The 24,930-nt window shown below is 44.0% G+C and overlaps 1 protein-coding gene and 2 long non-coding RNA genes across 11 annotated transcripts in view; 1 reads left to right on the top strand and 2 right to left on the bottom strand.

Annotated features, from left to right (window-relative positions):
- Positions 1–11,920, bottom strand: part of LOC139838467 (uncharacterized) — a 32,623-nt gene extending 20,703 nt beyond the window's left edge. The window contains exons 1-3 of one of the 2 annotated variants that reach the window (XR_011755268.1): positions 11,378–11,920; positions 10,644–11,084; positions 9,533–10,320 (exon numbers count right to left, since the gene is read on the bottom strand). This is a non-coding gene — a long non-coding RNA (uncharacterized lncRNA). Of the gene's footprint in view, positions 1–9,532; positions 10,321–10,643; positions 11,085–11,372 lie in introns of both variants that reach the window. The other variant, XR_011755269.1, reaches the window with a different exon arrangement.
- A 3,037-nt stretch (positions 11,921–14,957) lies between these two features.
- Positions 14,958–17,734, top strand: LOC127323726 (uncharacterized). Its single transcript, XM_071826956.1, has 3 exons — positions 14,958–16,165; positions 17,134–17,339; positions 17,444–17,734. Exons 1-2 carry the CDS (start codon positions 14,959–14,961, stop codon positions 17,280–17,282), a joined length of 1,356 nt encoding a protein of 451 aa, XP_071683057.1. The 5' UTR covers position 14,958; the 3' UTR covers positions 17,283–17,339; positions 17,444–17,734.
- A 6,324-nt stretch (positions 17,735–24,058) lies between these two features.
- LOC127342228 (uncharacterized) overlaps positions 24,059–24,930 on the bottom strand; it is a 43,533-nt gene continuing 42,661 nt past the window's right edge. For all 8 annotated transcript variants that reach the window (XR_007876406.1, XR_007876407.1, XR_007876405.1 and 5 more), the window contains one exon: positions 24,059–24,441. This is a non-coding gene — a long non-coding RNA (uncharacterized lncRNA). The remainder of the gene's footprint in view (positions 24,442–24,930) is intronic.

Raw genomic sequence — 24,930 nt, 5'->3', positions numbered from 1 at the left:
TTCACACTTTATATCATTTTTATGCGTTTTCCGGAACTAACCTATTAACAAGATGCCACAGTGCCAGTTCCTGTTTTCTGCTGTTTTTGGTTCCAGAAAGGCTGTTCGGGCAATATTCTCGGAATTGGACGAAATCAACGCCAAACCTCCTATTTTCTCCGGAAGGCTCCAGAACACCGAAGAAGAGTCGGAGAGGGGCCAGGGGGCCACCACACCACATGGCGGCGCGGGCCAGGCCTAGGCCGCGCCGGCCTAGGGTGTGGAGCCCCCAGGCACCCCCCTGCGCCGCCTCTTCGCCTATAAAACCCCTTTCGACCTAAAAACACCGTACCAATTGACGAAACTCCAGAAAGACTCCAGGGGCGCCGCCGCCATCGCGAAACTCCAATTCGGGGGACAGAACTCTCTGTTCCGGCACCCTGCCGGACGGGGAATTGCCCCCGGAGCCATCTCCACCGCCGTCTTCACCGCCATCTTCACCGCCATCGCTGCCCCCATGATGAGGAGGGAGTAATTCACCCCTGAGGCTGAGGGCTTCGCTGTAGCTATGTGGTTCATCTCTCTCCCATGTACCTCAATACAATGATCTCATGAGCTGCTTTACATGATTGAGATTCATATGAGTTTGTATCACAATTTATCTATGTGCTACTCTAGCAAAGTTATTAAAGTAGTTCTATTCCTCCTGCACGTGTGTAAAGGTGACAGTGTGTGCACCGTGTTAGTACTTGGTTTATGCTATGATCATGATCTCTTGTAGATTGCGAAGTTAACTATTGCTATGATAATATTGATGTGATCTATTCCTCCTACATATGCATGAAGGTGACAGTGTGCATGCTATGTTAGTACTTGGTTTAGTCTATTGATCTATCTTACACTATAAGGTTACTTAAACATGAGCATTATTGTGGAGCTTGTTAACTCCGGCATTGAGGGTTCGTGTAATCCTACGCAATGTGTTCATCATCCAACAAAAGTGTAGAGTATGCATTTATCTGTTCTGTTATGTGATCAATGTTGAGAGTGTCCACTAGTGAAAGTGTAATCCCTAGGCCTTGTTCCTAGATACTGCTATTGCTACTTGTTTACTACTGCTGCGTTACTACTGCTTGTTTACTGTTTACTGTGTTACTACTGCTGCAATACTACCACCATCAACTACACGCCAGCAAGCTATTTTCTGGCACCGTTACTACTGCTCCTATATATTCATACCACCTGTATTTCACTATCTCTTCGCCGAACTAGTGCACCTGTTTGGTGTGTTGGGGACACAAGAGACTTCTTGCTTTGTGGTTGCAGGGTTGCATGAGAGGGATATCTTTGACCTCTTCCTCCCTGAGTTCGATAAACCTTGGGTGATCCACTTAAGGGAAAACTTGCTGCTGTTCTACAAACCTCTGCTCTTGGAGGCCCAACACTGTCTACAGGAAAGGAGGGGGCACGTAGACATCAAGCTATTTTTCCGCGCCGTTGCCGGGAGGAAAGGTAAAAGGTACTCACACTCCGGACCTCGGCTACCAAGCTATTTCCCTTTGTAAGTACTCGAAGCTATTTCCTTTAGATCCTGCAATTGCATCTTTTTGTTTCTTGTTTTACACTAGTAAGGCATAATGGAAAACATCTGTGAACTCTTTGTACTATTTCCTGAGTCAAGACATGAATGGTTTAATGCGAAAATAAAAAACCCTATGGAACCTTATTTGCATGCTAGAAGCAATGATATTAGTATGAACACTTTGAACACCATTGTTGCTAATGATATGGAAAATTCTAAGCTTGGGGAAGCTGGATTTGATGAGCATGATCTTTTTAGTCCCCCAAGCATTGAGGAGAAAATTTTCTTTGATGATACTTTGCCTCCCATATATGATGATTATAATGATAGTGGTCTTTTGGTGCCACCTACTATGGAGAGTAAATTTTGTTGTGATTATACTATGCCTCCAACACTTGATGAGAATAATAATGATAGCTACTTTGTTGAATTTGCTCCCACTATTACTAATAAAATTGATTATGCCTATGTGGAGAGTAATAATTTTATGCATGAGACTCATGATAAGAATGCTTTATGTGATGGTTATATTGTTGAGTTTGCTCATGTTGCTACTGAAAGTTATTATGAGAGAGGAAAATATGGTTGTAGAAATTTTCATGTTACTAAAACACCTCTCTATGTGCTGAAATTTTTCAAGCTACACTTGTTTTATCTTCCTATGCTTGTTACTTTGCTCTTCATGAACTTGTTTATTTACAAGATTCCTATGCATAGGAAGCATGTTAGACTTAAATGTGTTTTGAATTTGCCTCTTGATGCTCTCTTTTGCTTCCAATACTATTTCTTGCGAGTGCATCATCAAAACTGCTGAGCCCATCTTAATGGCTATAAAGAAAAGAACTTCTTGGGAGATAACCCATGTGTTATTTTGCTACAGTACTTTGTTTTATATTTGTGTCTTGGAAGTTGTTTACTACCGTAGCAACCTCTCCTTATCTTAGTTTTGTGTTTTATTGTGCCAAGTAAAGCCGTTGATAGAAAAGTAAGTACTAGATTTGGATTACTGCGCAGTTCCAGATTTCTTTGCTGTCACGAATCTGGGTCCACCTCCCTGTAGGTAGCTCAGAAAATTAAGCCAATTTACGTGCATGATCCTCAGATATGTACACAACTTTCATTCAATTTGAGCATTTTCATTTGAGCAAGTCTGGTGCCATTTTAAAATTCGTCAATACGAACTGTTCTGTTTTGACAGATTCTGCCTTTTATTTCGCATTGCCTCTTTTGCTATGTTGGATGAATTTCTTTGATCCACTAATGTCCAGTAGCATTATGCAATGTCCAGAAGTGTTAAGAATGATTGTGTCACCTCTGAATATGTTAATTTTTATTGTGCACTAACCCTCTAATGAGTTGTTTCGAGTTTGGTGTGGAGGAAGTTTTCAAGGGTCAAGAGAGGAGGATGATATACTATGATCAAGAAGAGTGAAAAGTCTAAGCTTGGGGATGCCCCGGTGGTTCACCCCTGCATATATCAAGAAGACTCAAGCGTCCAAGCTTGGGGATGCCCAAGGCATCCCCTTCTTCATCGACAAATTATCAGTGTTCCTTCTCTTGAAACTATATTTTTATTCGGTCACATCTTATGTGCTTTTCTTGGAGCGTCGGTTTGTTCTTGTTTTTGTTTTTGTTTGAATAAATGCTTGTGTGGGAGAGAGACACGCTCCGCTGGTTCGTATGAACACATGTGTGCTTAGCTCATAATATTCATGGCGAAGGTTGAAACCGCTTCGTTAAGTGTTATATGGTTGGAATTGGAAAATGCTACATGTAGTAATTGCTATAATGTCTTGGGTAATGTGATACTTGGCAATTGTTGTGCTCTTGTTTAAGCTCTTGCATCATATACTTTGCACCTATTAGTGAAGAAATACATAGAGCTTGTTAAAATTTGGTTTGCATGAGTGGTTTCTCTAGAGTCTAGATATTTTCTAGTGAGGTGTTTGAACAACAAGGAAGACGATGTATAGTCTTATAATGCTTGTAATATGTCTTTTATGTGAGTTTTGCTGTACCGGTTTATACTTGTGTTTGCTTCAAACAACCTTGCTAGCCTAAGCCTTGTATCGAGAGGGAATACTTCTCATGCATCCAAAATCCTTGAGCCAACCACTATGCCATTTGTGTCCACCATACCTACCTACTATGTGGTATTTTCTGCCATTCCAAAGTAAATTGCTTGAGTGCTACCTTTAAACAATTCAAAATTTATCACCTCTGATTTGTGTCAATGTTTTATAGCTCATGAGGAAGTATGTGGTGTTTATCTTTCAATCTTGTTGGGCAACTTTCACCAATGGACTAGTGGCTTCATCCGCTTATCCAATAATTTTGCAAAAAGAGCTGGCAATGGGATTCCCAGTCCCAAATTAATTAACAAAAATAGACACTCCTCCATGGTATGTGATTGTTGGACGGCACCCGAAGGATTCGGTTAGCCATGGCTTGTGTAAGCAAAGGTTGGGGGGAGTGTCATCATCATAATAAAACTAAAATAAAAAGGCACTCCTTCATGGTATGAGATTATTGGCAGGCACCCGAGGATTCGGTTAGCCATGGTTTGTGAAAGAAAGGTTGGAAGGAGTGCCACCCAAAAATAAAATAAAATGGGAGCCGCTCTTTGAAGGTTTGCCTGGCAAGGGGGTTAGAGTACCCGCTACCATTCGTTGACAACAACAAGCACCTCTCAAAATTTTACTTTTTATGCTCTCTATATGTTTTCAAAACCAAAGCTCTAGCACAAATATAGCAATCGATGCTTTCCTCTTTGAAGGACCATTCTTTTACTTTTATTGTTGAGTCAGTTCACCGATTTCTCTCCACCTCAAGAAGCAAACATTTGTGTGAACTGTGCATTGATTCTTACATACTTGCTTATTGGATTTGTTATATTGCTCTGCATTGACAACTATCTATGAGATATACATGTTACAAGTTGAAAGCAACCGCTGAAACTTAATCTTCCATTGTGTTGCTTCAATACCTTTACTAAGAATTTATTGCTTTATGAGTAACTCTTATGCAAGACTTGTTGATGCTTGTCTCGAAAGTACTATTCATGAAAAGTCTTTGCTATATGATTCAATTGTTTACTCATTGCATTTACATTGTTTCGAATCGCTGCATTCATCTCATATGCTTTACAATGGTATGATTAAGATTATGTTGGTAGCATGTCACCTCAGAAATTATCTTTTATCGTTTACCTACTCGAGGACGAGTAGGAACTAAGCTTGGGGATGCTGATACGTCTCCAACGTATCTATAATTTCCGATGTTCCATGCTTGTTTTATGACAATACCAACATGTTTTGTTCACACTTTATATCATTTTTATGCGTTTTCCGGAACTAACCTATTAACAAGATGCCACAGTGCAGTTCTGTTTCTGCTGTTTTTGGTTCCAGAAAGGCTGTTCGGGCAATATTCTCGGAATTGGACGAAATCAACGCCAAACCTCCTATTTTCTCCGGAAGGCTCCAGAACACCGAAGAAGAGTCGGAGAGGGGCCAGGGGGCCACCACACCACATGGCGGCGCGGGCCAGGCCTAGGCCGCGCCGGCCTAGGGTGTGGAGCCCCCAGGCACCCCCCTGCGCCGCCTCTTCGCCTATAAAACCCCTTTCGACCTAAAAACACCGTACCAATTGACGAAACTCCAGAAAGACTCCAGGGGCGCCGCCGCCATCGCGAAACTCCAATTCGGGGGACAGAACTCTCTGTTCCGGCACCCTGCCGGACGGGGAATTGCCCCCGGAGCCATCTCCACCGCCGTCTTCACCGCCATCTTCACCGCCATCGCTGCCCCCATGATGAGGAGGGAGTAATTCACCCCTGAGGCTGAGGGCTTCGCTGTAGCTATGTGGTTCATCTCTCTCCCATGTACCTCAATACAATGATCTCATGAGCTGCTTTACATGATTGAGATTCATATGAGTTTGTATCACAATTTATCTATGTGCTACTCTAGCAAAGTTATTAAAGTAGTTCTATTCCTCCTGCACGTGTGTAAAGGTGACAGTGTGTGCACCGTGTTAGTACTTGGTTTATGCTATGATCATGATCTCTTGTAGATTGCGAAGTTAACTATTGCTATGATAATATTGATGTGATCTATTCCTCCTACATATGCATGAAGGTGACAGTGTGCATGCTATGTTAGTACTTGGTTTAGTCTATTGATCTATCTTACACTATAAGGTTACTTAAACATGAGCATTATTGTGGAGCTTGTTAACTCCGGCATTGAGGGTTCGTGTAATCCTACGCAATGTGTTCATCATCCAACAAAAGTGTAGAGTATGCATTTATCTGTTCTGTTATGTGATCAATGTTGAGAGTGTCCACTAGTGAAAGTGTAATCCCTAGGCCTTGTTCCTAGATACTGCTATTGCTACTTGTTTACTACTGCTGCGTTACTACTGCTTGTTTACTGTTTACTGTGTTACTACTGCTGCAATACTACCACCATCAACTACACGCCAGCAAGCTATTTTCTGGCACCGTTACTACTGCTCCTATATATTCATACCACCTGTATTTCACTATCTCTTCGCCGAACTAGTGCACCTGTTTGGTGTGTTGGGGACACAAGAGACTTCTTGCTTTGTGGTTGCAGGGTTGCATGAGAGGGATATCTTTGACCTCTTCCTCCCTGAGTTCGATAAACCTTGGGTGATCCACTTAAGGGAAAACTTGCTGCTGTTCTACAAACCTCTGCTCTTGGAGGCCCAACACTGTCTACAGGAAAGGAGGGGGAACGTAGACATCACTTTGCAACTTAATACTGGAGGGGGTTCGGATGATAACCTGAAGGTGGACTTTTTAGGCATAGATGCAGTTGGATGGCGGTCTATGTACTTTGTCGTAATGCCCAATTAAATCTCACTATACTCATCATGATATGTATGTGCATGGTCATGCTCTCTTTATTTGTCAATTGCCCAACTGTAATTTGTTCACCCAACATGCTGTTTGTCTTATGGGAGAGACACCTCTAGTGAACTGTGGACCCCGGTCCAATTCTCTTTACTGAAATACAATCTACGGCAATAGTGTTCTACTGTTTTCTGCAAACAATCATCTTCCACACAATACGGTTAATCCTTTGTTACAGCAAGCCGGTGAGATTGACAACCTCACTGTTTCGTTGGGGCAAAGTACTTTGGTTGTGTTGTGCAGGTTCCACGTTGGCGCCGGAATCCCTGGTGTTGCGCCGCACTACATCCCGCCGCCATCAACCTTCAACGTGCTTCTTGGCTCCTCCTGGTTCGATAAACCTTGGTTTCTTTCTGAGGGAAAACTTGCTGCTGTGCGCATCATACCTTCCTCTTGGGGTTCCCAACGAACGTGTGAGTTACACGCCATCACACCGTCTCCACCGCCATCTTCACCGCCATCGCTGCCTCCATGATGAGGAGGGAGTAATTCACCCCCGGGGCTGAGGGCTCCGCTGTAGCTATGTGGTTCATCTCTCTCTCTATGTGATCTAGTTGAATATCATCTATGTGCTACTCTAGTGATGTTATTAAAGTAGTCTATTCCTCCTCCATGATGTAATGTTGGCAGTGTGTGCATCATGAATTACTTGGTTTATGCTATGATTGTGATCGATCTCTTGTAGATTATGAAGTTAACTATTACTATGATGGTTTTGATGCGATCTATTCCTCCTTTCATAGTGTGAAGGTTACGGTGTGCATGCTATGTTAGTACTTGGTTTGGTGGCGTTGATCTATCTTGCACTCTAAGGTTATTTAAATATGAACATTGAATATTGTGGAGCTTGTTAACTCCGGCATTGAGGGTTCGTGTAATCCTACACAATGGTGTTCATCATCCAACAAGAGGGTGTAGAGTAGTCCTATTATGTGATCATTGTTGAGAGTGTCCACTAATGAAAGCAGGATCCCTGGGCCTTGCTTCCAAACATCGAATCTCCGTTTGTTTACTGTTTTGTTGAATGTTTACTCGCTGCCATATTTTACTCAGATTGCTATTATCACTCATACTCATCCATATTACTTGTTTCTCACTATCTCTTCGCCGAACTAGTGCACCTATTGTATTAGGTGTGTTGGGGACACAAGAGACTTCTTGCTTTGTGGTTGCAGGGTTGCTTGAGAGGGATATCTTTGACCTCTTCCTCCCTGAGATCGATAAACCTTGGGTGATCCACTTAAGGGAAACTTGCTGCTGTTCTACAAACCTCTTCTCTTGGAGGCCCAACACTGTCTACAAGAATAGAAGCTCCCGTAGACATCAAACATGCACAAACAATAATCTTCAATTATGTATCAGAAAAAAAAAATCAGTGAGTAGGATGCTAATTAGGGGCTGTGTTCAAGAAAATTAGGCTAGACAAATATCCTGTTATAATAAGTACAACCAGACTTTGCATTTTTAGTCTAGTAGTAGAACAAAAATAAGAATCACCAAGAGGGCAGATATAAGAGGTGCAATCTAGCTAGTATAGAAATAAAAAGGGAAGGGTTTACTTAGATTCTACACCCTCTGTTTCAAAAGCTTTGGCAATTTCGGTCTCCTGGCCAACATAATACACCATAATTTCAGTCTAAAAATAATAACTTCCATGATTTAAAGGGACAAAAATAAGACTTAATACGAATCATCAAACATTTGCTACCCGTATGTCATTCTATTCTTCCCTGAAGACCTCTGCCTCTTGGTCCACATACCAGAACGACTTTGGGGCTGCCACGGTACTCTTAAATGCTCGGCTATGATGACAGAGCACATTCTCAATATCCGTCGTAAATTCCTAAGAAAATAAGCCGACACGGTGAAACAAATGTAGAAGTAGGCGCCGCAATTTCAGCAGCACGAAGTACATGTAAAAAAGTGCACACACTCATATGTAATCAATAACAAAAAAGCAAAGCACGTACACATTCAGCAGCACGAAGTTAACCTTATACCTACGGGAAATTTCTGATGGATCTTTATGCAGGAGCTGACCACTCGAACTCATGCGGTCAGCGAAGCTCAATTTCCACATTTGTGACAGGGAGAAGTCCAAACAAATCAGCCAAAGTGACCAGCGGAATGAACCAGAGATGAGGCACGATCGCACGATCCGTCGACTCACATAGGCAACTTCGGACGGAAGATCTGTCGACGCTGACCATGCCATGCTCGTGCATTGATCTTTTCCCTCCCCTCGGCTAGCTTCTCTCCGGTGCTGGTCGTCCCCGTCACTTCCAATCGAGCTCGCGCACGATGTGGCCACCGTGTAACCCGCGTCTCTGCCAACGACGCCGGGAGGCAAGTCAACCTAGAGAAGGCGCATCTCGGCAACCTGACCGTAACAGAGCCAATCTGGCGCGCCACCATGTCCACCGACAATGGCTCGATCTGAAAACCCCCAATGCGGTGCGAGTCGTTGCCGGGTATGACAACACCGGCCCTCATGGTTCGGGTCTTCGTTCGGTGGCGGCAATTGCTGCCATTATCCGCCACTTTATTCGTCGGGCAAGGCACCTAGAAGGGAGCATCCATGTCCGACCGGATCCTAAGCAGCCCCAATGTATCCAGCTATGGACGCCAGCGCCGACAGCCGCGGCTTCCTCGTTGGTCGCCACCTTGCTTGATCTGTCCTCTGTATCGTCCATAGGGTATGTATATATACACCTTCACATAGCTAATTTGCATGTCCTTTGTACCGTTTGCTCTAAAATATTGTAAACAATTAGAGCAGTTTTTTTTTAAATGTTTTGCTACAGTTGTCGTTCTAAATTAACTGAAATTGAAGAGAGATGTTTTTATTACTCTAGAAAATAAGTGCACTGCCACCGGACTTGCCTCCTCGTACATCATATAAAATCATAACAGAGAATCCATAACTCCCTGCTTACACAACTACTTGTATGTATCTAAGTTTGATCAATATAAAAATTGGGCAATGGATTAGCAAATGAAACAATTGTGCATTTTCATGGCTTCTACCGTACCTTTGCATCTGCACAAAATCCCCAGATAAATTTCGTCTCCATCCATCCATTGGGCTTGATAATTGGTATCAGTGTCATGATGGTTAGAGAAAGATCCCAGTTTGATACAAAAACAATCAACAAAGCAGGAAAATAATTCTCCACAGCCAGTTGAAGTGTCCCCCGCAAGCCCCCTGAATTTTGATGTATCAACTGATAGCCTTCTCTGATTGGAACACTTGATTTCTCCATATTGAGCACCTTCTGAATTCAGTCTCATATTTTCGATCAACTTGCACCGGCCACCGAAAAGAAGTATGATCCTACAGGGAGTGTCAGTGTAATTGCAAAGATAGGGAATATCACTCCACGGAGAGGGAGTTTCTGTTGTATTTCTTCAACTATCCTCGAGTAACAAATCCTGGCGTCCACGACGTATTGCTGGTAGGAGGTGTGGGCTCAGCTCCACTTGGATCAGGAATCTGCAGCTCCGGCAAAACGAAGCCACGACAACGACGAGTATCACAATTTCGCCTGAAGCATTCTTCAGAAGTACTCTAATTCGATGGACATGCCCTTTGCCTAACCGGTCATCCATCGATATATCCAAGAAAAGCAAGCACTCGGACACGCAAGTCCTTCTAGGCCGCCATCCAACAGCTCATTGCTATGATGTGGGTCATCTCCACGCAAGTCCAGTGCAGATCAGGGCATCATTCATTGCTGCAGCGACTACTATCCAAAGTGCTGATCTATACCATGTGAACTGTTGTATGGCAAAACACGAGCAGCCGAGCAGGTTGTTTGACCTAAACATGCATGTACACACAAAAAAAAACATGTAACCATCACGGATCCAGACTACGATACACTCCGACGTGCAACCAAGCCTAGCTAAGATGTGACTAACTGAATTTAGGTCTCTACTGACATGCCGAACACATCCAACCTTCTCCAACAAATTCAACCAGTTGTAAACTAATTAATTAAGAAAAAGTTGGACAATGCAATTGCTCCCATCAAGTTAGTGCATTATTTTTGCAGTCAAAGATAAAGTATGTCTTCGAGCCCAAACACTATAATTTAGTATTAGCTTGCAATATATCTAACGTGTTGCAGTTAGACTGAATACCGGTAGTATGGTTGAGGGGCGGAGGGCCTTGGAAGCGAAATTGGGCTACAACCCCCCTTCGAAAAGTACCCTAACCCTAACCCTAACCACAATAACATGCCTTTTTTCTCGAACGATGGTGATGTTTCCCATTACTTCTAGCTTCGCAAGGTCGCTAGAAACCAGACCGAATAAGAAGTCCAGCCCATGCTCAATCCACGTACAATAGGCAAGCTCGCCCTTTTGCCGAACTCGGCAAAAGCATGAGCAATTGTATTACAGTTTGTCCGAAAAAATAACAAGTCAAAAGATTCAAATTAAAGGATGAGCTTCTTGGTTCACAGAAAAGAACACCAAAATCTGAGAGGTCGACTTGAATACAACCATGTGAACTCCAAAATTTTCAACACCTTACCGTTGATTGCTTCAGCATGGAGGTGTAATCATGCTTGCCAGCAGACCCTGCCAAAAACACACCTTGGTCACACCGGATGACAAAGCCCACTTAGTGTCTAAATATGCTCGAAAATAGCCATAGGATTAGGAAATTCAGTTAGTTTTTTTTTTTGCATGTAGGGAATTCAGTTAGTTTCAGCCGCACATCTTCCAGGTTGACCTGCTTAACCAACTTTGCAATTTTGAAAGCATTTAGCCTGAGACAACATTGGGCATCCAGTATCCAACTCCACATGTTTCATCGTAATATTTAAATGAGTGGCAAACTTTTAATCAACATAGAAAAACGCGTACCTTACCTGGCAACTTGAAAGACCAGAACTTGTTCCACTGCATTGCAATTTGCAAAGTTTGGCACTGAACTTGATGAACTCGCATCTCTGGTTTTTTTAATGTCGCATTGAGCTTGCAAACTTTTAACCACCAAATCCCCCTCGATCTCTCCCAGATCTAGGCGGGCAAGCCCTGGGCGCTCGCCCGAGCACCTCCACACCGCCGCCTTCCATCAGCCGGCGTCAGATGCAAGCCCTTGCTACTGCTCCGCGCGAGAACGCCCGCCTAGCAGCTCCTCCCGGCCGCAGACGGAGCAGGAGGCGGTGGGAAGATCGAGGGGACAGGACGCACCACACATGGTGGGTCGGTGGCCTGGAGGGGTGGATGTGTTCTGCGGGTACGGCTCCGTGGACCTGCTGCCATGCGATCGTGCTTCATGCACGGGCATGCTGAGCTAAAGGCGAGGATCCCGTGGGAGATTTGGATGTGCGGTTTTCACGGGTTGACGAAGGGGAGCAGAACATTATGTTTTCACCGGATTGACGAAGGAAGCATCAATTTGCGAGGCGCGGTTTTTTTTTTTTGAGAGCAACCACATATTTCATTAATCGAAAATCAAGTTACATGAAGCAACACATGTGGAAACTAAAAGACAAACCGGGATAAAATGATTATCCTGAATTTGCAGATAAAATCCTAAAAGATCGAGAAATACAAAACGATCCCTAGGGTTTCCTGCAACCACCGGAGCCCGCGGCCGCCGTCCAATTCCAACGCCGCCGAGACGAACGCAAGAAGAGACGCCGAGCCTCCACCATTGCAAGATCCAAAAGAGCACCATTGCCAACGAGGCTTTGTGAGTCGATGAACAGGCCTGCTGTAAGCAGCGAGGCACATGTCGCTGTGGCACGTCGACCGGGGGACGTCCCCGTGCTGTCTTGGACCAAGATACGCCGCCTCCCATCGACGAAGTCGGAGAAGAACGGCATATCCACCACCTCCGGACCAACATATTCGCTCCAGAAGAACCACCTCGCCCCGGCCCCCAGCGCCATCGTGGACAACGACAAACGCCAGTGACACGTCGAGAAACAGATCTCGCCAGATCTGAAGAACGGCGCGGTTTGCGGGACGACGAAGACGACCAAAAGTTTGACGTATTGCTGGTTGAGGCAGAATAAGGAACTTCGTCCTTTTTAAGTTTTTAACTACTAGAGATACCCATAAGTGGGTGTACTGGCTTTAGACATGGGCATAGTAAGGTCAACTCTAATTTCAAAATTAATTAATTGACTAATAACCCTGTTACCCAAGATAAGTTTTGCAGAGGGGGGTATAGTGAAGGAAGCCTGATAATTGAATAGGGCAATGTTTTTGCCGTCGTTTAAGAAAAAAAATCAGGGAGAGCCTGTTGCAGTGCTGCTTGACCGCTGCCTTCATTTCTCAAGGATTATCAACACCCAGTACTACCAAATACAGTATGTTAACATGAACAGTCGAAACAAAATTTGATCGCCGGCCATTGCCCTTGTATCAAAAAAAGGTCGACTTGTCAATATCACACGGCCGCGGCAGGATCGGTTCCTGCAGAAGGCGGCCCGCGGCAGAGCGGGCAGGTATCGTTCTCCCGCAGCCACTCGCCGACGCAGGCGTCGTGGAAGTAGTGCATGCACACCGGCAGCACCCTGACGGTCTCGCCGTCCTCCATCTCCGACAGGCACACCGGGCACGTCGCCTCCCGCCACCCGTCGGCCCTCAGGTACGTGCACACCAGCAGCTCCTCCGTGGCCACCGCCGGCTCCCGAGTCCCGCCGCGCGGGACGGAGGAGCCCGACGACGTCCCGTCACGATACCTAGTGCGCATTGGCGGGGGCGGCGCCTGCATCCGCAGGACCGCCAACGCCGCCTGCAGACTGGCCGAGGCGGACGCGCGACGTCGGCGCTCCGCCAATTCCCGACGGCGCGCGCGGGCGGCACGGCGGTGGGTCCAGAACAGCACGACGATCAAGGCCAAGACGACGGGAGCAGCAACGGCCAACGCGATTTGGGTTGAGTCGCCGGAGCTGTGGCCCGACGTGGACATCGTCAAATCGATCGCGAGAACAGCTTAACTACATGGAGCGGGTTGCATAATAAGGGAACTACTTAAGCAGGTCGTAACCAAATCCAGGATTAACCATTTGGAGGCGCGCGTACTTTATTGTTAATAAGGTCACAGTGATGCCATATGGATTGACGCCGGCTGACAGGCGAGAAACGGTCTACGCGGCACAGCCGGCATGCGGCCTGCGTGGTGAGACAGAAATTTTCAACATCGTCAGTCCACTAATTGATCTTACAGCAAAGGTAGCTAGGGTAAATGTAGCATGTTCATAAGGTTGTCCCGTTGGTGAACCATAGGGTGTCAAGGTGGGATCCAAGTGGGATCTCACTTTTAGTGTATTTTACCTTTTGTAGTTTAAAATTTTATGTCAAAATTTACACTACAAAAAACAAAATGTAATACAAGTGAAACTTAGGTGAAATCCCACTTGACACCCTAGTGAACCAGTAAATCAAAATCTTGAAAAATATCAGAGGTAAGTAACAGCTCGAGCTCAGGGAGTCTGATTTTTCTTTGAAAACTTCAAAATCTTAACTTCACTATTTCAGAAGTTTAGAAAAAAAAAATCCAAGTACACAGATGTCTGTAGTATGCATGTATATTTTGTACTCTCTCTAAAAAAATGATTTTTTAATAATTCGCAAAAGGGATTTTTTAATGTGTACTTAAAGCGACTTTGTTATATTTTGTGTAGCCTAAAATACACCATATTTTTAACATAATTTTACACATTTATAGAAACCATCTGGTATAACACATTTTTAAGACACTATAGCCCATGTGAGTGGTCGTACCAGAAATTTCGTAACAAACAGTCCATACCACGATGATATATATGGAGCCGAGGTGGTAATTTCATAAAAAAGGAAGAACGTATTATTTCAAGTTACAAGAAAATATATTGTAAATGTATGGATACATACATTCGAAAACATGCCAATATAATTCTCATAGAAATAAATAACATTAAATGTGAAAGCGTGAAATGCGTTCAATCTGAAAAAAAGGTCCTATACATCTAGAAAATCTAAAAAAAAGTAGGGCAAGCTCAAAATTTCCCGAAATTTCAAAAATCCATGTGATGCTGTTTGCAATACACCCATATGTCAAACAAATGAAAAAAGTAAAATGCCCTAAAAATATTTACCAGTTCTAATATAGGTGAGAAACTGAGGGTTTGGTTTGTTATAGATCAAAAAACAAAATATGTGAAACTGCTTTGGAAGTATCCAACAGGCATAAAATTGCTTAAACCGCAATATATATTTGCTAGAACATTTGAAAACGCTCTCCCTAGTGAATCAAATGTGAAATAGGAAATATCCTTAAAATACTAAGCCAGCTCAAGACATTTGACTGACCAAATTATGCCACACCCACACACAAGGCATGCTACTTATACCAGTAGCATGCTGCTTTCTTTGACTCCGCCGCCCTGCGCACCTCGCCTCGCCACCTCTCCTCCATCTTTTCCTGCCTCGCCTCCGCCTCCACCGCACCGCAATGGCGTTGCGCCAAGTCCGCTTGCTCGCGGCGAGGGCCGCCGCCCTACCCGCCTCCCTGCGCCAGCGACCCACCCGATCGCCGCTCTCCGCTCCGTCGCGGGCCCAGACCCAGACGGCGGCCTCGGCCTCGTCCTGGGCCATCCTGGGCAGCATCCCGCGGGTCGCCGCCGCCGATGGCGCCGACGTCTCCCTCGCGCTCACGCCGCCCCCGCGCGTCTCCATCCTCACCGTCTCCCCGCGCGTCTTCCCGGAGCCCGTCACGCCGCAGCACTTCCCCTTCATCCTCGCCGCCGACCCCTCCGGCCTCCTCCTCCTCCAGGCCACCCTGGGCCGCCCCTGGACCCGCGAGGCCACCCTAGGCCCCGACGGCTACTTCAAGTCCGTCACCTGGCACAACTCGCTCCCGCGCTACTTCGTGCTCGACCCCGCCGCCGACTCCGCCTCCGCGTTCCAGCTCCCCGACCCCGACGACGCCATCATGCACCAGGCCCTCCTCGGCCTCATCGCCTCCCCCGCCGGCTACATGGTCGCCGAGCTGCGGCCCCTCATCGGCAGCGACAAGGCCACGCTCCTCTGCTTCTCGTCCGAGACGGGGAGGTGGGTCAGCAAGCCCGTCCACTACCCGCTCCCGCCCCGCCACTTGGCGCCCATCAACGTGCTCTCGCTCCACGGGCGCCTCTGGTGGGTCGACCTCGAGTGGGGCGTCATCACCAGCGACCCCTTCGCCGACCACCCGGTCCTCCGCTTCGTGCCCTTCCCGCCGGACAGGGTGCTCGGCTGCAGGGAAGCATGGGGCGTGGCCGACATCTACCGTTGCGTCGGGGTCAGCGCCGGCAAGCTCAGGTTCGTCGACACCATGTACATGGGCCCTATCATCGGCGGCACTCCCGACATCACCGTCTGGACGCTGCCCGGCCCGGACGCCACGGAGTGGACGCTGGAGCACCAGGTGAGCTTTGGAGACATCTGGGCCGACGACACCTACAAGGCCACCGGGCTGCCCGTCGACATCCCCGCGCTCGCACTCATCCATCCCGACGACCCCGACATCGTCTACTTCTTCCTGGAGGAACACATCTTCGCCGTCGACGTGCCTGCCCGCAAGGTTGTCGACTGCAAGGTCTACCATCTGGTTGCGCCGCCCAGGTGCAAGGTCGCCAGCCGCTTCGTTCGTGCTTGGAAGCTTCCGCACCCACTTCCCTCAGGTTTATATCCTCATCTCATTCTCCGTGCTCTAGGCTTGTACTACACCACTACTGGCGTTCAGTTGCTATGCGAGTAGTGTACATGTCTGCACAAGAACCAAATTACAAGCTTGGGAACTTAGCTAACTGCATTCTATCTGCATATGTCTGCACAAGCATGCTAAGTGAATAATCTGTCCAACCATGTGTTAAGTGGGTAAATGCAGAGATTCATTATCTTAGCCTCTATAATTGACACATATAGCTGACAGTTCATCACAAGTAAAACATGATTTTTTTTGGTGGTTAGTGATTACAGATCTGAAGTTTATATTTTGCTGTGCTTGAGCAAGACCTTAGAGAGGCTGTGTTAATCCATGTTTTCTTTGAAATTACTTTCCATTGCTAGCATGATATATACCTCAGTTGGTGCATCTAAATAGCAATTCTACATTAAAGTACTCATATGCTTGATCTACATTAATTATGTCCTGATATGTCCAGTGGCTCACGTATTTTTGACTAATATTGCCTGTCTTAGCATCTTAGGCTAGCTATTCAGTAATTCACCTAACTGACATAGTTGATGGTTTGTACACTAGTAAAATATATATGTTGTTCTTCTTAAAAGCATGGCCTAGAGGCTGATTGTATGCTCTGTACAATGTTGTGTGCCTTGATGTTAATAGCTAGCATCTGCTAGTAGATGTTGATTCTTATTAGTACGATGCTTGATTGATTGGTACATGTATGTAAGATTTTAGTTGTGCCAAAAGTAGCTTTGGAACTAGACCATCAATAATACTTTTTTCAGATATATGTAATTGTGTTTTGTTTGGATTTACTTACCGCTGGTAGCAAGACATACATCTCAGTTTGTGTCATCCAAATAGTAATGCTACGTTAAAAGTACTCATATTTTGATCTACAATATATCCAGACATGTCGAATGGCCATTTGTTTTTGACTAATACCGATTGTCTTTCAAGGGATGCTTGACTGGTCTAATGACCCCATCTTGACTGAAAGAGACAAAGCACCTCATGGGATTTACCCCCTGGAGGGCCATTCCATGCTGTGCAGGGAGACCTTCAAGGTGAGGGCCATTCCATGTTGTGCAGGGAGACCTTCAATGTGAGGTCAATTCGAGGAGCATGAAGCACGATGTGTTTATTCTTAACTGCCTCTTAGCTAGGTGAGCTCAATTCCTCACATCACCTATGCCTTCTTGCTCTCGCATCCAGCTTCTTGCAACTGCAGTACTAATTTTGGGTATGCCCCAAATTTCCTTTGATCCAGGTGAAATTAGTGCTGAACTGAAGTTATGGAATGGTCGCATGGGATGAGATAGTAGTGGCATGCATGTTTTTGTGGCCGCGGAGCTCTTGACTCAAACGCTTAACATGTCGTTTTTTGGTCTGTCAGATGATGCTAGGATACTGGAACGGCATCGATCGCTTAGTTTATCGCTTCTAGGATGGAACACTGATGCTCAGAGTAGTCTGACCGTGGTGAACTGTGGTGCTTCCGTTGATCATTTGAAACTATTGCAGTGAAATGATGCTCTTCAGTGATTTTATTGCTCCTTAATTGCAGCGTTGATCCTTGGTTACGACGTACTGTTAACCGTTCTTATGCTTGAAATTTTGTTATCTTTTCCCTTGAGTTTATCTGTTCGCTCTTTGTCGATTGCTGGTTCAGCATTTGGCTTTGGGATCTCATTAAGGATTGGTTTGGCCTTTACTTCATCGGCCCTCATGCTTGGCCAACGCTTTCAATCCACAATTGGTGGGAGATCGTGATGAAACGCAAAGATTTCGCATCCATCGCCTTTCTTGTGTTATGGGATATTTGGAACGAAAAAAATGTTCCTGTCATTCAGCACAAACAAGCTCCCCCTCTGGTCATTCTAGAGAATATCAAACGTGAACCGAAGCTTTAGGTTTTAGCGGGCGCATAAGCAACTTGATGCTGGGAGAACAAAGACTTGTTGTATTTTGGACTTTTACTTTCTTTGCAAAACTCTCCCTTTACTAATTGAAGGTGTTTGGTCCAGTACAACCCTATCTCCTCAAACTCATCCAAATTTAAACACAAGGATGGTGACGAGTGATGTGGAGCGGTTGGCCTTGGCGTGGGGATCACCTGGCCAATGAGGATGCGATTGCCGTCGACGGGAGAGGATTGCCGCGTCAACGACCACGGTCGCGAGCGAGACGTGGGCGACCGATGAGGGAGGAGCAGTTCTATGCATTATACTGCACTAGTACAAATGCCGGTGCATTGTCAAGGTAGAGACAAAAACATGAGAGGACGGTGCAGCTAGATGATTGAAGTTACATCTAATTCAACTTCTCTTCAACTAAGTGGCGTAAAAATATCTTTGTTCTAACACTCTTTGTAAATATTATTATATGAATGCCGATAGAACCCAGTGACATTAATTTCTTTATTGTCGAAATTCATTGTAAGAAAATATCTTAATACTTTTGAAAACAAATTAGTTTTATTTTCTGTCTACGTGAATGTGAATTATATTTATACATGTGTGCTTCCAATTTTTCAACACAATATAGTTAATGTGGATGTGAAAAACAAAAATCACACCAGAATCGGGCTAAATTAGTTTCAGTCCACAACCCATCTACAGATTAAAGACCATTTAAGGAGGGAAAAAACGACATGAGATTCACCGACCGTTTCACTCTCTCCCACTCTCTCTATTCCCCACACCTCAAAAAAAACTCTATCTATACCCCAATGTCTAGCTCGCCGACCATCTCTTCTCCACCGTCGGCGACTCCCCTCCCACTCCTACAGAACACCGGTTTCTTATGGTAGATTTGAGGTTTTTAAGGGAAAAGAAAGGTTCTTTAGGTTCGATGAGTTTGAGGTTTCAAGATTCCTGATACCTTTTTGTTTCGTTCCAAATCCTGCTTGGTAGAAAAAGGTTAGCAAATGAGAGGGATCGTCCGAGTGAGGAGGAAAAGGCAGGCCACTTTTGAACACCTCCTTTTCGTAACATTGCTTGTTCAGGCCTTCTCTGACTGCCTTTTGAGGGAGAAAATGGAACAAGAATACAAGGTAGTAAGGAATGGTTGTTAATATGCTGAGTCTCTCTTCACGCTGTACGCAAAGTTGTACATGGGATAATTTTATCAAAAAAAGAGAATTGCATTGTGTTCCGTAGGCATCCTGTGGTTCTACATGGGATCTTTAGCTTAAATTTGCAGATTGATATTGATGTTCATGAATGTCTGACTGCTACCTTTGCTTCATTTGGGCAGATAAGTGTTGTTGCGAATGCAACCTGTATGATGAAGAAAGGAGATTACGGGCTCCTTTGATTCAAAGGATTTGCATAGGAATTGTGTAGGATTTAGTTCCTATGGGAAAGTTTCCTATACATGTTGTTTGATTCATAGGAACATAGCCTATAGGAAAAATTCCTATAGGAATCTTGTAGTGTAATTCCTATAGGAAAAAAGCATTAGCCCATATCTCATGGAAAAATTCCTTTGCTACAATCAAACAAACTTCATCTTCCTATAGGATTCAAGTAGACATGCCATTCCAATCTTATACCTTCCCTATTCCTATGTTTTTCCTATCCTTCAAATCAAAGGAGCCCTACATGGGCTTGGTGCAGGCACGATTAGTAATTTCTTTATCATCTAATTTTTTTTGGTGAAGCATGGATGGAAAGAGCTGCATATTTAGTTGTTGGTAAACTTCACTTTTGTTCTATATATTTGTCCATACGATGAATTGCCTCCTATTTGATATCAATACCACGAAATTGATATTGGGTAGTGGTGAAAAAAATGCTACCTGGGGGAGGAAAAGATGCTATGCTTTATGCATACATAATTATTCCTGGTTCCTTGACCATAGAGGCAGCAACTTCTGTCTGGGACCAATTACATATCAGAGATCGCAGTCTCCAATGATAGTTTCCCTGGGGCAATGATGCATTTGAATTTTGTAATGTTATAAGAAAATAGTTCACTTTGCATTTCCACTTATGTTAATAATATTTTAAAAGCAATTCATGCACAATATAAGCACCACTGACAGCAGGCACTTGGATGACTTTCAATATGTGTTTCGACTTGCTCGAAAGCCCTTTTTTGTTACAGTAAGCGCATGCTTGGTAAAGCAACGGTTTGACTCACGGCTTTATATACTTAGTTACGAATAAAACCTGGTGATGAGGGGGATACGTGAGCACCCCTTCTCTGCTTGACACGTGTCAAACGGTGTTAGTTGGCTGTGAAAAACTTTGTTGTCCTCTCTTGTGGACCAGACCCACAAGTCTCTCTCCTTACCCATCTTCCTCTCTCACCTTCGATTCTCCAACAAACCCAAAAAAATCTGCGCAAAGTTAGGATATGAGAAAAAACATGTTTTTTGTTCATTTGTGGAACCACAATGATCTCGTCGTGGGTCTTAGTACATGTTTCGAGATCAAGAAAATAATCAAATGATAAACAAAAGAGCTCAGATTCATAATGGAGCAGTTTCATACTATGAACAGAGACTGCAGCGGAAAAATCTGAACAAATAAACCACATTCATGAATACAACAGTTCTGCTCTTGCTCCATCTAATCGATTTACTGTTTGCATTCAGGGTATTTGAAAAAAAATTGTTTGCAAAGGCACCCTAATATTCAGGTGAGTGAAGCCTGACCTATTTTCATGTGCTCCAAAATTATTGTTAGATTGTGACGTTACCAATTACAGTATGTTATTTCTACCATGCTTTCGTATTTTGATCCCCACTTAAGTCTCTGAACAATTTTCTTTACCTTGGTGTGTCAACCCTGGTCTCAATGTACAAAATGGTTATGTCATTGTCATGTGATAGGACGGTATGGAATTATGTACATTCTGTAATGAAAAACGAGTCAGTTCAATAATTCTGGAGCTCTTTCCAGATAGTATGCTTCATGAAATTGTGCATTCTCCTCTTTGTATGCCATAAGTTATAGCATTTACCTTTTTATTTTCTTTACCTTGGGAGGGCCATATTTTTAGAAAAGAATAATCAGCGAGATGCGATGTGGTGACCTTTTTTTTATCATTCTTGTGTTGTAAAAAAATTACTACTGCATTCTTTTTTCGTTTCTCATACATCTGTGTCGCCTTACTACATTCTAGCATGTTGATGTGATCTGAGATCTAGGGTTTGGCCCGATCTCGCGATTTGACCCCAAAATCTAAGGGAAGAGGTGGGAGAACGCGAGGAACACGAAGAACGCCGGTACTCACGCACGCACACCAACCCGATACACCCGATACTTACCCCCGTGGCTCGATGGACCACGCCAATAGAATCACCCGGAAGAGGCCCGCGGCAGAATTCCTGGTGAGAGATTGGTGTTGGAGAAGAAGAGATTGGTGAGGGAGAGAGAGTAGCTTGTACTAGAATCTCACTCAACAATATCCAAATCAACAACAAGGATGCCTTGATTACAAAGGGATGCTAACCCTAGGGAGACAAAGCTCAAAGTAGTGTTTAAGCTCAATTCAAGTCTAAGGGTTAAAGGAGGGGTCCAGGTTGCTTATATAGGTCTACATGGCCAGCAAGGCGAAAAGGTACATAAGTGGATAACTTAGGGAGTTTGGTGGGTCATTCCCGTCGGATCCGGTCCTGGGGCCGGTCAGACCGGGCCTGTGACCGGGTGGTCCAGTCGTGGGGCCGGTCGACCGGGCGCCAACCGGAAATGTCGCAAGTCTCCATCCGGTTGGCCCCCGGTACGACGCTCGGTCAGGACCGAGGGGAATCCGGTTGGGCGTCCGGTTGACCGGGCCATTATCCTCTTCGAACAGGCGCGTCTGAGGCTAAATTGTAGTGGCGTTGGCATGGTCATTGGGTAGTATGAAGTTCGTCCCAGGTGAACGATTAGTTCCAGGATAAATAGGTCTCGCGCAGGTCTTGACTTTGATTGAATCCTGGGCGCATATCAGGGGCGCATTAGATCGCAGATAACCTACCTAAGATGGTGACAGCTTCCCGTGGCAAGTGATTAATGTGATTTTAATCAGGTTTCCTTTTATTCAGATTTCCTTTTTTTATTCTGGTTTTCTTTTATTCCCAGGATAAATCTTCTCAATGGGAGTGTCGAAACAATTGGCATTACAATCCAAGCTTGTAACGGGTATGCATACATGTCCCTTGTATACATTTGTGATTTATATACAACTCTCGATTTATCTTTTAGGCGCCAGGTTTTATTTCGCTTACGAAACTTCAGAGTATATATGTTGAGCTCAGTGTGATTTTAATCAGATTTCCTTTTTATTCTGGTTTCCTTTTATTCAGATTTCTGGTTTCCTTTTATTCAGATTTTGGTGTCATATTTTATTTAATCTGGTTTCCTTTTATTCAGTGCAGCACAGGTTTGGCGGCCCTTTTTGTGCGAACCATAACCATGAGACATGACCCAGATACTCGGACGAAGGTCTGCGAAGTGGGTGACGGTGAACGACCAAAAGAACGACGAAAGTATGGGGAAGGGGGAACATGTTTCTTCTTTTTTAACTACTAGTACAAATGCCCGTGCGTTACTACGCGTTTTTAAATTTTATTTCTCAATGCACATATATAATTCATAATTACTATAAAAATTCGAAACAAATAAGAGATATCATAATATACTAAAACATGATAATACCGAACGCAATAACAAGACAACATTGTTGTGCATCTGCATGGTTTCAAGTTCTAGGTCTTCTTGTTACCCTTCAGCGGTAAGTCCCACACATGTGTTCTAGGCTGTGATAACTATCAATTCAACAACCTCTGTTTTTTGATGTATTATTATCTCATAAAACGTAGGTGCTGCAAACACAGATATAATTGGAGCTATACTTTTTTCAAACTTGATATTGAGTGGCATGTCCAAACAACACCTTTATATTCATAATTAAATGTCTATGTGCTGCCATGCATGGGGTATCAAATATTTTTTTCATATCGTCATTTTACTTCAATAGTCAACTCACTCCAACAACACCACTACATACTCCTATAGTCCTCCTACTTCAACATGTCACTGGCCCTTATGTACTAATATTTTGTCCAACTCTGGTAAATCTTAGTCGATTCTGTAATTTCCAGGGCCCATGAATTTAGAGTTGCTATGAGATAACATACAAACATGAATTGTTAGTATTTCCTTTTCCTCTTTTACAGTGACCACCTGCATCATCGCCTTAGTTTCCTGGATATCTCTCCTCAGCTCCTCCATCCTAGCCCGACCGATGTACCATGGGTGGAGCACGAGCAAACGAAGCTCGACGAAGTCCCCGAATGGCGAGACAACAATGTTGAGCACATGCGTAATACCGACATTGCGTGAAGCAAGAGTGGGAGAAGTTCATGCGAAGTCAGCAGAAGAACAAGAAGGCAATGTCTAAGGAGGGGCAGAATTGCAAGACGGGGCAAGGCACGGCTTGCTACATGTTGATATTTATTGAATATAAAAAAGGGCACTGAAGGCAAGTGATTTTTACAACATGTAGTTTCTCCCCGTGCAATTATGTCATCTAACTGACTGCCCTAATGTGTGATGAAACAACACCCAATAAGCAGCCTGATATTAAGTGTATTTAGCATGCTATTATTTTTGTTCTTTTATTACCATATTGGAAGCGATTTAGCACAAGTACAAACGATTGGGTGTTCTAGCTAAAGTGATGCACTTTGCAGTGAATTACTTCAAAGCGGAAGAAAAAGGTTTAAGGCATTGAAAATATATTTAAAAAAAGTCAAATGGCATATATCTCTTGTTCGGAAGTATACCAAATTCGAATGGCATGTATCTCTTGTATGTAAAATATATAATCTTATAGCTATACCAGATCAACAAAGAAATAATATTTGAGAAGATATGAGATAGTAGGTCTACAACTAAACATTTGGCATACTTATTCCAAGTCGGTCAAAAACTACCAAATCTTCCTGAGTTACCTAATTCTTGAATTGAGTGGCAACCCTAATAAGAGGGGAAGAAGAAAAAAGTGTGCAATAATTCTACCCAACGCAGAGAAGTACATGTCAAATCACACTAAAAGATCCCGTGTTCTCTTCCTTTTGATTGCCATCTCGGTATATCCCTAGTACCAACTGTACATGAAAACAAATGAACCGTGCACCAACAATCAATCTGAGCACCTGGGAAAAAATCACCAGAATTAAACTTGTGGGTGCCGAGTGAGATAGCGTTGCATGGCCTTCTCTAGGTGATTGCGTGCAAGGACTCTCCCCGCCAGGCGCCGTTGCCAGCCGCTCTACATGGTTAATGTGAATTTTGGTAAAGAATGAGGTTCGCATGATAAAAAAGCATCAGGGAACACAACTTGATTACTGGAAGTTCTTTTAATGCAAATTGGAGCGTGTGCTAGGCGTAATGCTAATACCTTTTTTTCCTAGACAACGTTGAATGCAATATGTAAGATACGAAAGCTGAATAATCTCTGATTTCATAGGTAGTAATATTTATCGTATGCCAAGATTAGTATTTAAGCTCTGGCTTTATATATCATGTTAAGCCCCACAAGCAATAGACCCTATACCCAACAAAAACTGCAAACGGAGGCCGAGCTACATGTAGCCTTTTATTTTTTAAATTCAGAATCATAGTTTAAGTTTTGAAAAAATATGAAAAAAAAATCCTGGATGTAGACAATGATGAAATTTACAAACGTGGAAAATCTCAATGTAAAATTCTTTGTATTTTAGACTACACAAAAATGATAAAATCTGACAGGTTTTATAGT

Source organism: Lolium perenne, chromosome 3 (genome assembly GCF_019359855.2).
Source record: "Lolium perenne isolate Kyuss_39 chromosome 3, Kyuss_2.0, whole genome shotgun sequence".
In the NCBI taxonomy this organism is placed as follows: Eukaryota; Viridiplantae; Streptophyta; class Magnoliopsida; order Poales; family Poaceae; genus Lolium; species Lolium perenne.
The sequence above is the reverse complement of the archived record's forward strand: the minus strand, read 5'-3'. Positions and strand labels throughout refer to the sequence as shown.